General features: G+C 47.3%; 1 protein-coding gene across 1 annotated transcript; it reads right to left on the bottom strand.

Annotated features, from left to right (window-relative positions):
- Window positions 1-1,040: 1,040 nt before the first annotated feature.
- On the bottom strand, window positions 1,041-15,232 carry LOC144821674 (uncharacterized). The gene is made up of 4 exons (XM_078678898.1): window positions 14,944-15,232; window positions 3,747-3,839; window positions 2,387-2,518; window positions 1,041-1,660 (listed from the first exon to the last, which is right to left on the bottom strand). Exons 1-4 carry the CDS (start codon window positions 15,230-15,232, stop codon window positions 1,260-1,262), a joined length of 915 nt encoding a protein of 304 aa, XP_078535024.1. The 3' UTR covers window positions 1,041-1,259.
- Between the last annotated feature and the right edge of the window lie 453 nt (window positions 15,233-15,685).

Genomic DNA, 15,685 nt, shown 5'->3' with positions numbered 1-15,685 from the left:
ACAAATTATTTGTCAGCAGTAACGAAGTAATTCCATTTTCAGATGAGGATGTTGACAAGTACAAAACTTCCATAGCTGCGGAAGCTAATGAGTTAGAAACTGAACGGCTGTTACTTAAAGGCCTGCCACTGCCAGCCCAGGCCAGTCCAAGTACTCCTGACGCAAGTTCTTCACAGCATGAGAGCAGTGCGTCTGCTTTCCAGCAGGCACCAACAGTACCAAAAGCAGCACCTACACGATCTGATTCAGCAGACCCAACCAAAAGCATAACTGCTTTTTTTCTACAGAAAGGGATGGGTAAGTCCGTTGCTGTTGCAAAGGGAAAAGAGGACCAGCAAAGCCGAGCACCAATGAACATTGAGCGGATGGTTCAGGCCTATCTGGATGACACAACAGAGGTGTTCATGGAGCAAAGCCCATTGGTCTATTGGTATGAAAGAAGGAGACAGTGGCCAGTGCTGAGCAGGCTGGCGATAAAGTATCTGGCTTGTCCTGTAGCCAGTGTCTCCTCTGAGCGGGTTTTCAGTGCTGCTGGTGCCATTGTCACATCGAAAAGGACTAGTCTCTCCCCCAAAAGCGTGGAGCGGCTGACAATGATAAAAATGAATCAACGCTTCATACCACCAGACTATCAAGTACGTGAATCACCGCCGGATGAAGAAAGCGAGTGCGAAGAAGACGTCCTCACTACTGGGTTACATGACCTACTTCTGTCTGAACGCACAGAGTTTGAGGACGAGCTCCTCTTCCCTGACAACTAGGACAGGTATATTAAAGGAATGATGCAATGCATTGCATAGGATTGTTTAGCCGACTCTGAGCAAATGTGCATGGAATTAAATTATACTAGTAACTTCAGACTCACGTGATGGGCAATTTTCCCATGTTATTTAATAATATAAATTATTTATGCACTTGTGACCCTACTACTACAGGTGCAGTCAGTACTTAATTTATCGTTCGTAGTTCATGTTCATGTTGCACAACGTACATTTTTTTGTGAAACAGTCCCCCCTCCACCCCCCCAACAAACACAAATGAACTTCAAATGTTTTCTTGTGAAAATATCTTTGTTTTATTTTTATATTTTCATAATGATAATAGAAAAATAAAATATATAACAAATGTAACCCCCTGACCCAGAGCTGTCCCTACCCTCCCCTAACCCCAACCAAATTTCAACCCAAATGTACACCCCAACTCCCACATCCCACCCACCAACAAAAGGATTAAAAAAGGGGCAAAAAACAGGGTCCATTTCAAAGCCGGCGGGCTTTCAGGTGTTTGTCCACCATTATCTTCACACGCTCCTCTAGACCGTCCTCCAGCTTCTTCCGCTCCTCCTCCAACTTCGCTACCCGGCGGAGAATCTTTGCTTTGAAATCACGGCACCTACACTTGCATGCATGTTGTTGTTGTTGTGGGGGGGCCGCCGAAGATGTAACAATGCGGCGGCGGGCGGCTGCCTGACCACGGCGACGTAGTCCTGCAGGCTTGGGGCCCGGGGCATTGGAAGAGGCAGCAGCTGCTGCCGCCGCCTCCTCCTCCTCCTCCTCGGCCTGATCCACCAGCCGGCGGTAGGCCTCTACAATTGCCTGCAGTTTCCGCTGCCGGGCCCGGACTGCCAACTCCTTCCTTGTTGGTTTTTGGGAAGGAGTAACTATAAAGAAAGAAACAGAATTGTTGTAATCCAAACTCCCCGCAAATCAAGAACACAACATTGATTCAACACATAGTGGGCGGCACAGTAGCACTAGCAAGCAAGCTGAGTACCAGAAATTGTGTTGCGTCTATCTTGAACATTCTACAGCCTCTATTAATTTTTTGGACTTTTTGGCACGGCATTATGCCTGCCCTATCAGCATGGGTGTACTTCAACGGTCACACACATTAGAACGAACACCTGTCTTTTTCATATCTCCTTTTGTATTATATACTCTGATTCCGGGAAGGCGGGAACACTCTCAAAGTAACATTAATTAACAGGGGGCAGCTAGTAGCACATGTCTAGTAAAGACTATAATACTTTATACCGCGCAACAAACCTTATTTGGTTTGTGTTTCACCAGCAACGACCCATGCACCCAGTCGTCCCCTCCTTCCCTTGCCTTTGGGTTTGCCCAAAACACCGCTGCTGCTGAGACTATCCACTAACCACCGGTATTGGGTGTGTCTCCCAACCACGCTGGCAGCTGTGTTTTCCCCTTTACATGATTTAACAACAACCCATGCATCCGACTGCTATCAGCCACTTGCATTACTGTAGTGGTAATGCTTAGCATGCTAATGACAAGTAAAGGTAACATTATATATTTTCCAGTAGAGTACAGTGAGAAAGTTTTCCCCTCCCACCAAGTAATGCAGATCACTATTGAATGTAACTTACCATCGCCCGCCGCTGTTGGCTCCCCCCCCACTGCTGCTGGTGTAGGTGCCTCTGTTCCTCCTGTCCCCGCCGGGATCGCTGAAGCTGCGCCGCTGTCCCCGTCGGCACTGGTCGATGGTAAGGGTTCTGCACCTATAAAAATAAGTACACCTTTTTAGATGGATGCACAGCCCCCTTTCTACTTGTTCACCAAGAATGGAGTTCTTCAAAACAGTTAAGTACAACGTACGTAATCAGTATGAGTCCACATTGCATAGTACAGCAGAGTCACTACACATATTAGCATTCATTGTTATGGTATGGTACCCAAGCTCATCTCATCTGTCCTGCTACTCTAGTCCTTGGAAATTGGAAGTGAACTATGTAACCTTTGTACATCAATGTTTCCAGTTTTGCGCATGTTAACTCGCAGCTTGTTGCGCAGTACGAGAAGACGCTCTGGGGCAACACATCATTGTTCAATGCATACACCTGAAGAGGTGGGAAAGTAAAAGGGCCCGTATTTAAGTTTTCTATGTGGATTGTGGAATAGAGTTTGCTTACAGGTTACAACTTCTTTTTAGCATGGCTGCATAAAACTGGCATAAATGTATTTCATACTGTCTAACGTGCACCACTTTTGTCATTATTTTTCGGCAGGTGAGAAGATTGCCTTCTACGAAGCGGACATTTTCATAGCTTACAAAAAAAGAGGAATATCTGACTAGTATACGTTGGTGAGAGGTCTCCGATAGTTGCCACATTTCCCTATTGTGCACTAGTAGCTGTACAAATGTTGATTACTTTATTATGCCTTTTTTAACTCTGGATTTTTTCTGGTGGGCCCTTCAACGTATTTGACGGAACAACTTAAAAACATTGATGTTACTTACTTACTTCTAACAAAATAAAGCTTTTGAATGACCACTTTGACTCTGAAGTTTATTTTCAGTGTCTGTTGTCTTAGAGACTCACACGACTGAGTGAGCAAAAGGGGGTTTCTTAGGTAACGGTTTGTGTCCTAAAAGCATTCGGCATCTTGGTATTGGGGTTCAGGAGTGTGAATTGAATAATTGACCAATGACTCAGGCCATATAGGCTGACGTTCAGTGAATTGTGCGTTCCTCAGAGTTCTGTGACTGAGGTGTAAGTAAGGTCCAACCTGCCTATCAGTACCAACATCCAATTTTCGTGTGCATAGTTACATAGTTGTGTAATATGTATATAACTCCCTAGGAGATAGAATACCCACAAGACTAGTAGTGGTATACTAACGTTTACAAAAATACTAGACAAACATCATTCTGGATGCATACTTGGTTGCTGTCAATTGCCAAAGCAGACACATTACAGAGGAAAAAACAAGCACTGTTGGACTTACTGGGGACAGCAGCAGGATCCTCAGTAGAGGAGCTCTGTGTAAGTGGTGGTTCACCCGCCGACTCGGTCCCTGTATTCTGCTTGCCCCTGGGTTCTGTGGTTCATGTAAAAAATAATAAACAAAGAGAAAAACATTGAGTGCTGTGAAACATAGACATCATTGCAAAAAACACTGCTACAGTGGAACAGAGCCGGAGGCAACAAATCCATGCCAGGGGCCGCAACGCAAATATGTATCCATCCTTAGAGTATTATTAAATTAAGGATATCTATTGGTGCGGTGGCCCCTCAAGTTTGGTGCCCCTGTGCAGTTGCACAGCTTGCACATGCCCCCTAGAGCCGGCCCTGGCTGAGGTAAGAAGAACAAAGTAACGTTAGCATTCTTTGCAAGAAAAGGATTCGATTCATGCAGAAGAGAAGGCCGTGAAAAAAATGCTACAATATGCAAACTACGTACAATTATCCATCCACCGCTATTTCACTGACGGACAAAGGAAGGACAAGACTCTATTAATAGCATTAACTAACTTCAGTTCTCAACAATAAAGAAAATCTCACATCAATAAACAGCAACAGCTAGCGCCAAGTTGAAACAACACGCAAGAGCCAGTGAAGAAGAAGAACACTGTCATACAATGACAGTAGATATACCGGAATACATCGCAAATGTAACTAGGAGCAACAGTCATCGCGTTACTTATTCAGCCAATATTTACAAAGATACAATAACAATATTTATACAACTATATATATATATATATATATATATATATATATATATATATATATATGTATATAACTATATATATATATATATATATATATATATATATATATATATATATATATATATACATACACACTTTATTTTTGGGGAAGCCACTCACCAAGACCCACAACCTCCACACCAAGCAGGTCCAACAGGTCCTGCTCCCGGTCCAAAATGTCGGCCCAGCGGTGGGACAGCTGATGGTGGGTACGCCGGATACCGGAGCAGCGGAAGACTGCACGGCGCACCTTCGCCCACCGCCGGAGACGCTCTTCAATGCGCTGGTAGCCGGAGCCGGGCCTGCCGCCTGCTGCCAAAGTCAAGGGGAGGTGACGTTGGATAAAAAAGACCAGGGCGGCCACCTCCTCCTCCCCAAAAAGTTGGCGGGGCGTCACTCCTGCCGGGCGCATTCTGCCGCAAGGCAGCCGGGTTTTTTTAGGCACAGCCGCCTTGCCCTTTGAGCCGCCGATGCTGCTGGCACCCTTCACCATGGTTCTGGGTGGAGGGGAGAAGGAAAGTTGAAGACAAAAAGGTTAGGGGAAGAAAGAAGAAAGATAAAAGAAGGAAGTAATATAAAACAAGAGAAAAGTTGCAAAAAAAGTGGTAAAAGTAAACATAAAATGAGAAATATAAACCTAGGCGCAGACAGAAATAGGTAAGAAGTAAAGAGAGTTAGAAAAACTGAGGGAAAAGACCAGGATGGAAGAGATAGGAGTGAGATGCTAAAGTAGGCCCAAAACCATAGCCAGAGTGTGAAATCGAAGATGGCTCTGCCCGTCGCGACCGCCGCGGTAAGTTCGCGCGATATTTGACGCGATCACGCACTTTGGCAGTGCGAACGAGAAGATGAGTTCCCGAACATGTCTAACACAACGCGAACACGTTACTTGTGACCCGGAACCGGAAATAAGGGAACGCAAGCGGGCGGGACAAACCTCATTAAGTAACTTAGCGCGCTAGCTATCTCGAGCATGCAGGCAGCGCCCCGAACACGCGCACCGCGCTCCCGAAGACGAAAAACGGCGCGCGAACGGGTCTAGCAAGCTACTACGCATGTCCGCGGAGCTACGTGTAGCTCGCGGAGTGCAAGTGCGTCTTCGCGTAGCGTCGCGGAGTGCGGCTACGCGAACTACGCCCAGGGTTACCTGGCACTGGGCGCGGCCAGGTGCGGACAGGCGCAGACGGGCTTGCCTTTGGCACGCCCGCTACGCGCATCCGCTGCGCGGTCTCCATAAGTGGGAGGGGGAGGATGGGTCAGCTGAGAGGCGGGAGGGCAGGCTGCCAATGGGCACGGGGGGCGGGGCCGCAGGGGGGTCAGTGGCGGGGAAAAAAACGGCGGGGGTCAGCGGCGGGAAAAGCGGTGGCGCGGGGTCAGGGGCTGCTGGCACACAGGGGGGGTGCAGGAGAAAGCTGGCAGGCTGAGGAGGTGGCTGGTGGCAGGCTGAGGAGGAGCTGTAGCTGCAGGAAAGCGACCTACCCGAGGGTCAAGGGTCGCTGTCTTCGTCGCGCAGCAGCCTCCCTTTAACTGGGGTCAGCTGGGAGGTGGTAGGGCAGGCTGCCAATGGGCTCAGTGGCGGGAAAAATGGCGAGGGACAGCGGCGGGAAAAGCGGTGGCGCGGAGTCAGGGACTGCTGGCACACGGGGGGTGCAGGAGAAGGCTGGCAGGCTGAGGAGGCGGCTGGCTGGCAGGCTAAGGAGGCGCTGTAGCGGCGGGGAAGCGACCTACCCGAGGGTCAAGGGTCATATCTGATACATTTAATATGCATCTCATTTGGTTTTGTGCGGAACAGCTCATTTTCAGGAGAGCAGGAACCTGCATGTCTCCATCCATTTCAAAACTTTAAATGAGACTCATACTGTTTAGACTGTTGTATTTGCTCTTATTTACCATAACATGACAGTTCAGGATGCAATTTAGTATCTTATATCTTAACTTTGAAAGATACATTGCAGCAATCAAGTCTGTACATGAGGCATACATGCAACCACACATGCACTCACATTGCATGCCCACACAAATGAAAACATGAGCACAGCAAACTGCCGTGGAAGATAAGGGCACACACACATAAACTGGAACAAACAAAACAAAAGCATACAGGTGCCCAAACACATGCACATCCACATAATGCATTCCCTCACAAATGCAACCACAAACAGGCACACATGCAAACACACAGAAACTTGCCATGAAAAACAAAGGTACACACACTGAAGCTTACAGAAACAAGCAAAGGCAGGTATTTGCAACCCTGCCAAGTGCCACGCAGTACGCGTGATCCTAAGGCATTTGAAGGCACGTGCTCGCATCACCGCATTAAAAATAATCATAACGCATTATAGCGCTTCCTCAGTGTCAAGCAGGAGCACTGCAATATATTAATTCACAGTGTCTGTCTGAGCAAAGTTTCCAGCCCTTGTTTGCGGTGCTCGCAGCTTGGGGGAAGACTCAACTGCGCTCCGCTCTGGATACATTTTACTTGGTCCCAACATTCTGATTCACGTGACCCAACTTCATGAGAGTGACTGTAAGGATCTGTCCAATGATTGTGCAGCCAAAAGGCGGGCTGCAGGGGCAAGCTGGCTGAACTGGCCTGAGGAGTTCGAGGTGCTCACTGTTATTTGCTCAGCTCTCTTTCCTTCAGGTCGGATGACTGTTCTGACTGCGAGCAGTGATGCAGCACCAGCCGAGCCCGCACAACAAATAACTGTGCAGCAGGGACTGTGGTTCAGTGTGGCCCTTGAGGTAATCAGTGTCAGGGACAGTTCTGTTTACATTTCACGTTTAACTAAATATTGTATTACCTGGAATGCGGACAGCAGCTTTCACCATTCCACACATGACCTGGGCTCCAGTATAGGCACTTAAATCAACATTACCTTTACACAAAATGAGTATTACCGCCCATTCCCCAAAGCTTTAATAAATGATACTAAATTATAGAAAAGAGTAATGACAAACTCAAGCAAGCATCAGTCGAGGGGAGGTGAGGCGCGCGAGTGTAAATATGGGAACGAGGCAAGTGATCCTTAGTTCCTACACTGTTTATTATTTTATTTACCCCAACAAACACGACTGAAGGAACTATGAATTATGTCACTATTACATGCAAGGTTGGCATTTACCCAACAGGAAGGTTCTTGTTTAGGTTATCGAGGGCTGTATTGTGATAACTTTACACCAGTGCAAAAACAACACAGTGTAGGAGAGTAGGATCTGCTTACTATGGTTACCCCCACTTTTAACTGTTGTTTCACTGTTTTTTTACTTCAGTCTGGCTGGGGCCCTGCTAACCATGACACCAGCCTAGCTGCTTCCTCTCTAAAATTATTACATGTACATTAGGTACACTCCAGAATGGTTACAGGGTTACCCTTGTAAGTCCCCAGTATATGGTACCTTGGATACCAAGGGCATAGGTACCCCAGATGCCACCAGGGGCTGATGCATTTGTTATGCCACCCCTGGGAAGCCTTCCAAAATGGCACCACAGGTCTGCTACTACAGCCTGGGTAAGGTGGTGCATGCACCCCTTACTAAGATATAGGTTACCTATATCTAGCTTTAATCACTGACACATATAACACTATAAGTCACTCCTATCGCAGGCCTTATCATTCCTGAAGGCAGAGTGCTTGGTTTTGTGTGAGAGGGTGCCCATGCATGAGCAGGACCCCTCTGCAGCTTTCGGCATCTATTCTCTGAGGCTGTTCTGTGATACAGCCAGACCATATACTCTTAAGTGCATTATAACCTCCTGGTTAATGCTAACTTTGGAATCGCTACATGGAAACATGTTGTGTTTGGTGTCAAACACTTTGGAATCCTACCCCCCCCCCCGTCAGTCCTGGCGGCGGGGGTAGAATTCCACCCTACTAGAGGGAGAAGACATGTACACACTTACCTAACCGGTAATAGTTTAAAAGAGCCCCAGCATCACAAGATGGATGCTGCAGCCACAGACCTGAGTCTGACCTCCTGCTGCTGGATGAAACTCTGGCAGGGGAGGCCTGGACAATAGATTTCCTGTCACAGGGAGGTGTAACCACCTCCCAGACAGGCTTTAGTGTATTGGGGCTGGGTTGGTGCCTTCATAGAATGTTTTTCTGACAGTGTTGGGGGCACACTTGGTGTCCTTGTGCATACCCCAGTTCAAACCAGTTGCAGGGGCACTCAGCCCCTGCTCTGGCATGAAACTGGACAAAGGGAAAGGGGTGTAACCACCCCCCTCCCTGGAACCTCCCATAGGTGGGTCCCTAGAGTATGTCCAACCCCCTAACTTAGTATAAATATGGGATCCCAGTCCTTAGGACTTCAGATTACACCTGGATGAAACTCTGCAGCATATATCCTGGAACTTTGACATTCTACATCGACTAGAAGACAGAAGAATCTCCCTTGGGGCCAAGGATCAACTCCCCTGTTCAAACAGGCACCAAAGAAGCATCTTGCCTGTCTGCATTTCCAAGGCTCCCACTGGAACCCGATGGATTTGGGACTCAGGACACGGATTTCCAGACTTCTCCAGGCCGACACAAGATCCCAGCAAAGCTGAGACCTGCTGCCCTCACGAGTGACGTGGGACCGGAACTCTCTGACACGTCATATGTGCAAGTGCATCGACTTCCCGAGCTTCCAGAAGCTGCGCATTGGGCTGCTTGTAGTCCATGCCCCGAGCACCATTTGCACCAAAGATTGTGGGCCTACACTCCACGAGTGTTCCACGAGCCTGCTTCTAGCATTTCCGCTCGAGGGCCCTTCGCAATCCCTGGTCTGTCGACTGGTGGGTCCCCACGAATGTAACTCTCCTGTTTATTTTGCTTCCCTGGTTGCACCAGACGTGCCCTGACTCCCCTTCAAAGGTGAGCCCCTCAGACCTTACTGGTCTTCACCAAAGCCAATCTTTGCTTTCTGCGTGGGTTGCTGTTGCCAAGGCTTGTTGGGTCTGATCTGGAAACTGACACCGGAGCACTCGAAATCCTTAGTGGGACAGCTAGAATCCAGTTACTGGTCATCCTCGACACCTCCTGGTCCTCGTGGCTGAACAGTCAAGCTTCACCTTCTTCACCTGAAATCACCGACATCGGTGGGCATCTGTTCATCACCTTCCTGGTCACTGGCTAGTGACCCAAATGATGTCCCCTCTGCTTTTGGGTTCTTCAGATCTCCGATCCACCCTTGGATCCACCCGGACTCTTTCCACTTGGTCGCCTGCAGCATTCTTCAGCAGCTTGCCATTGAAATCGACGATGAAACCCGACACGAAAAGTCACCTATGCACCCGGCTTCCCTGGGTGAGGTAACTCGAGTACTCCGGTGCTCCCGTGGGTGTTGACTCTAGAACCTTCTAGTTCTAAAGGGGTTTGCTCCAAGTCATCTTCTAAGTGTCCTTAATCTGTAATTTCCCAATCGCGACTTTCCGTCCTAGAATTTATTGGTGATTCGCGGTTGTGTTTAGACACTGCGCACGTCCCCCGTGGGTCCCCTGTGTCACTACCTTGGGTGGTTCATGGTGGCCCCAGTGGTTCTAAAGGCGCTAGACCTTGTATCTATGTCAGTCGTGGTTCTTATACCACCTTCTAAATATATGGTTTGGTACGCCCCTAGGGCTCAACGTATATATTGTGTTAATTTACTGTGTACAAAATAAGTTTACTGAATGTACTTTTACCTCTACCCTCATAAAGAGACTAGGGTGATGTGTTTAGAATAAATACATATATTTTATATATATACCTGGTGTGGTCCTCCTTTCATTTGGTCATTCATGAGATTATAGACTGGTAAAACAAGCTGCTTTACATTCCTTCACGACTTAGCCTGAAGGCTGCTCTCCACAGCTACCGTTAGGATAGATTTCTATATAGGTTGTCTTTAAACCTACCATCAATAAGGGTTGTTTGGACTGGTGCAAGGTCCCCCCTAGAATAGTGGACAGCATATGCAAATTAGGGACCCACAAACACCCCCAGGCATGCTGTAACAAGGAGCTTCAACAGCGAACTTACTGTGCTATAGAAAGCGTGCCTGTGTCTGACTGTGTCAGGAACTTAAATAGATGGTGAACTGGAGCGCAGCGAAGCCTCATGAAACAATAATCAACGGCACTTCCAAGTTGTCTATTGCAGCTTATCGTCGTTGTTTTATTCAAGGCGCGCTTCCCTTGTGATTACTGCATGCAGGGTAGTTGGCCTCCTAGGCGCAAGGTTTTATTTTTTTAGCTTGCCCGTCTCTGGCAGACTTCCGTTGGACAAGTCGACTATGAGGTAGGAGGCGGGTTTGGGAAACATCCTTTACAACGCAACTTTTACCACGCAGTGCCTTTACGACGCAACTTTTACAACGCAAACCATTACAACGCATTGCGCTGGGGGGCGCTCTAGGATAGGGAATAAATTTAATTTACTATCCAACACCTTCCCTACTATCCACGGGGACTGGAGTTGGAATAGTAAATTAAACTATTCACTATCCAGCACCCCAAAGCGCTATGCGTTGTAAAGGCATGTGTTGTAAATACCGCGTTGTAAAGGCATGCGTGGTAAAAGCATACATCCGTCGGGTTTTAGTTTTCATTTTGGAGTCGACACGTGTATCGCGTCCCACCCACACTCTCAACATTCACCTATGCAGACCTTCGCATGTTGGCACAGGGGGGTACACTTAACTGCCCCTCGCAGGTTTATGAACATTATGATTCATCTTCTCATTTGTTGGAGGCCCTGAGACGCACTACAAGTCATGCCGACGGTCATGCTGGGGTCTAGTTCCTGAAATTCGTGCCTTCGAGCATGTATGAAAAGAAATTAGCGTATTCGACCATCATTCATTCGTATTCTGTCCCGCCTGGTTATGACCCTGAGCATTTGAAATCGCAGTACATATATTACGAAACATCAGAGGCCTCCTGGAAAAATCGAGTTGTATTTTGTGCATAAGCAGAAGTCATCTTAATACAACAGCAAATGGTGAATAATTATGCATGGGGCATTGTTTCATTTTTCTTTTTTGTTTTGTTTTCAAAGTAAGGGTGCATTTAAACATTTGTGTCTGACGTTCTACCGAAGTCTTTTCATCATTTATATTTTGAATTGAGATTGTGAGGGTTCTGCACCATCAGGTTTAAGGTCATCATTTATTGATAATTTAGGCAGCAATCACTGTATTTTGGGCTTTCTACAATTGCGATTATCACTTTTCCTTTGCATTGTGCTTGGTCTCATTTTGATGTAGTAAACATGGTGAATGGGCATAGTATAACTGAAGAGAGTCACGTATTTATTAAATTCCTTGGCTCAGCCTGCAGCCACATGTTTCTGGATTAACTCCATCGCATGTTTAAAATGATTGTTTCCACCTGTGTTGTTTATGGCGAGTTTGCTGACTATCACTTTGCTTGGAAGATAACTTTGTTTGTATTAGGGATGGTATATATAATGGGCGGTTAAATTGCAGACATTGTCCTGAATATGCTGATTTCCACACTGGCTCTTCTCTCTAAACATATCGTAAATCGAGCATTTGCTTATGTTTGGCTTACTTTCCGTTTTTATGGATGCTTTTACTCAGGCCACCACTCAGCAAGGGCGCATTGATTGGCAGATTAGCTTGCCATCACTTTTGGCACCCCCCACCTCCGTTAGTGCAATTACTTCTTAGAGTTTGTTGGTGCTCAAATGGTTGTAATTTCAGATATTTATATGATTCCCTGTATGTTTAATTGCTTGATTTTTGCTTGCTAAAAAGTGTCACTCATATTCGTTGAAATGTCCGTCATAATTTCACTGAAATTATTAAAATGTCACACATTTATCGTGCTTCCTAAAATAACTCTTTATCCGGGATCGTAATACCTTAGCCATCAGTTTGACTTTGCCCAGAAAAGAATTGTATTATGAGCTAATTTCAGCACCGTGAATAAAAAATTTGCTAGCATTCGCGACAAGAATTTTCAATTCTATGAAGGACACGGAGGCGAGGATTATGCTTCTCAATCTTTACTGCATAAAACACAGCAGCCAATGAAAATGTATATTTTCAGTAAACATTAACAACAAAACTTCATTACCCATGAACACCCATGAGTATAGGCACGCCCCCACAGTCCATAAGAACCCCTTGCGTGCTCCCATCATCCTCTTTCTTTGAGGCGAAACAAGTCCAACAAAACTTGAACGGTCACAATCCTCCAACGTGGAAGAACATCATCAGGCGGAACATCCTGACCTCCGGAGTCGATCAGTCCGACTTCTTATCAGATCCTGAAATAAAGGAAATAACACCACCGTAATCCTTGCATAAAAGGGTGGGTAAGCTTAATACATACAGTACATTAAGCCGGGTGGGATAATCCTCGCCTCCGTGTCCTTAATAGAATTGAAAATTCTTGTTGCGAATGCTAGCAAATTTTTTATTCTATTACAGGACCGGAGGCTTCAGATTATGCTAGTTTAACGCTGATTAAATACCACTGAAGTAATATCTCCCACCGGCTTATAATAAAACGTCTTAAACGTTGAATCAGAGGACCAATCTGCACAACGCATGATATCTTGGATACTTGATCCTAAACCATATGACTTAGACGCCATCGCGCCTCTAACTGAATGAGCACCAAAAATGTTTGTATCAACACCTGCTTCCTTCATAATGAACCGAAGCCATCTAGCAATAGTGGCAGCCGCCACTGGTTTAAAGGGCTTTTGAATAGCAATCAACAATTGTGAACAGCCCTGCGGCCGCAAGGCCTTCGTACATTCCTCGTAGGTCTTTAAACATTGGACCACACACAGTTTTTCATTTTCAGGAAAAGCATTATAAGATATATGTCGAGACAATGTTTTAGTACGACCTGTAATATGAAAAGAAACCCCTTCCGGTGTAAACACTCTACCTGTTACGTCGAGTGCTCTGACATCCGAAGATCTTCTGCAAGATGATAAACAAAGCAACATGGCCAGCTTAGCCCACAATTGCTTCCTGGACAGGAGAGAATTAACCGGCCATCTGTTGAGCAAAGAAATTACAACTGAGACATCCCACAAACCCGTATACTTGGGTTTGGGAGGGTTGGCTACCCTGATGCCTTTCAACAACTTACAAACAACCGGATGCATGCCCACTGGTTTACCGTCCACTTGGGTATGTCTCGCCGAGATGGCCGATCGAAAGTTGTTGACTGAACGATATGCTAGGCCTCCTGCCGCTTTCTCCGATAGAAAGTTCAAAACTTGGGGTAACTCTGCCCCCACGGGATCCAGACGTCGTCCCACGCACCAATCCACCCAGTTCTTCCAGGCAGCGGAATATCGCTTCCTGGTGGAAGGTGCCCAAGCCTGTTTGATAAAGTCAGCAGTCTTGTCCGAAATTCCTGGCATCTGCCATTGTTCCCTGAAAGCCTCCATGCCATCAGGGTTAACCTGCCCTCCAACAGCAACGGGTGCTGTTCCTGACGAGGGCCCTGCAACAACCACTTCAAATCCGGTAGTAGCCGGGGGCGGTCGCAGCTCCACTGCAACAATTTGGGAAACCACACCTGTGATGTCCACCACGGAGTTACCATGACAATTTCCGCCTCTTGCCGTATCACTTGAGTCATTACTCTGGGGATCAATAGAAAGGGGGGAAAGGCATACTGGGTCCCCATCGACCAATCTTGGAGAAATGCATCCGTTGCCGTTGCCATCGGATCCGGTCTCCAACTGAAGAACCGGGGAAGTTGATACGTCAACCTGGAGGCGAACAGGTCTGTCCGAAAAGGACCCCAAATCGCCTGCAACCAGAGAAAGACCTGGGGAAGCAGCTTCCAGTCGCTGTAATCCCTCAAGTGTCTGGAATGCCAGTCCGCCACTTGGTTGGCCTGACCCGGGATGTACTCCGCTATGACTGATATCTGGTTCTGCAGACAGTAATGCCAGAACTCCTTGGCTATTTGGACAAGAAGAGACGACCTCGTGCCGCCCAACTTGTTGATATACCTCACTGCGGACACATTGTCCAGACGCAGGAGGATGCAACATGACATCTGCTTTGGGGATAACGAGCGGACCGCGAACGATCCTGCCAGTAGCTCCAAACAATTTATGTGGAGTTCCAGATCCTGTGATGACCACCTGCCGCCTGTGGAAACATCTCCACAGCACGCGCCCCAGCCCCATCTGCTGGCGTCCGACTCGATTACCACGTCCGGTCGCGACCCAAAGATCGCCCTGCCGTTCCAGGCATCCACGTGGCCTAGCCACCATTGGAGTTCGTGCCGAACCTCGTCCGTAAGCGGGACCGAGTCCGTATAAGAGAGACCCTTCTGAAGGTGCCTGATCTTCAGGCGTTGGAGGGCCCTGTAATGTAAAGGACCCGGGAATATCGCCTGGATTGACGACGCCAGGACCCCTACAATCCTGGCCAGGGTTCTGAGCGTGACCAATTGACTGTCCAGTAATTTTGTGATCTCTTTCTTCAGCTCCCTCAACTTCGCCCGTGGGAGACACAGTTGCGCCATGAGGGAGTTGATTGTGAATCCCAGAAAATCTATCACCTGAGATGGGATCATCACGGACTTCTTCAGATTGATCACAAATCCTAGGCGCTGCAACAGTGAAGTAGTCATGGTCAGCTGTTGCAGTAAGACCGACCGGTCCTGCGCCATGATCAGGACGTCGTCCAGATAAATGATCAGACGCACTCCTCTTTCCCTGAGGTAGGCTACCACTGGCTTCATGACCTTGGTGAAACACCAGGGAGCCGAGGAGAGACCGAAAGGAAGAGCCAAGTACTCGTACCAACGGCCGTTCCAAAGAAACTGCAGGAACCTGCGATGTGGTGGAAAAATTGGAATAGAAAGATACGCATCTTTCAAGTCCAATCGAACCATCCAATCTCCTTCTTGTAACAAGTCTGCTAACATGTGAATACCTTCTATTTTGAAATGGTTGTATACCAGATACTGATTGAAATCTTTGAGGTTGAGCACTAGTCTGTTGCCACCTCCTTTCTTTTGAACTATAAAGACATTGCTGGAGAAGCCGCGAGGGCTTCGCTGACACTGAGCGATCGCGCCCTTCCTCAGCAAGTCTGCCACCTCTGCGTCTATGAAACTGTGATCTAGTTGGGAAAAACGGAGAGGTGGCGGGGGTAACGCTTGCGCAGGAGGAGAATAGAATTCCAGCTGGAA

Source organism: Lissotriton helveticus, chromosome 2_2 (assembly GCF_964261635.1).
Source record: "Lissotriton helveticus chromosome 2_2, aLisHel1.1, whole genome shotgun sequence".
NCBI classification, from domain to species: Eukaryota; Metazoa; Chordata; class Amphibia; order Caudata; family Salamandridae; genus Lissotriton; species Lissotriton helveticus.
This window is presented reverse-complemented; position numbering and strand designations above follow the sequence as displayed.

Coding starts and splice junctions, on each gene's coding strand:
- LOC144821674 (XM_078678898.1), bottom strand. CDS start 15,232: ATGAAGCCAGTGGTAGCCTACCTCAGGGAAAGAGGAGTGCGTCTGATC. Junction 3,840..14,943: donor GATCACAAAATTACTGGACA/GTCAATTGGTCA, acceptor CATGAACCACAG/AACCCAGGGGCAAGCAGAAT. Junction 2,519..3,746: donor GGATCCTGCTGCTGTCCCCA/GTAAGTCCAACA, acceptor TTATTTTTATAG/GTGCAGAACCCTTACCATCG.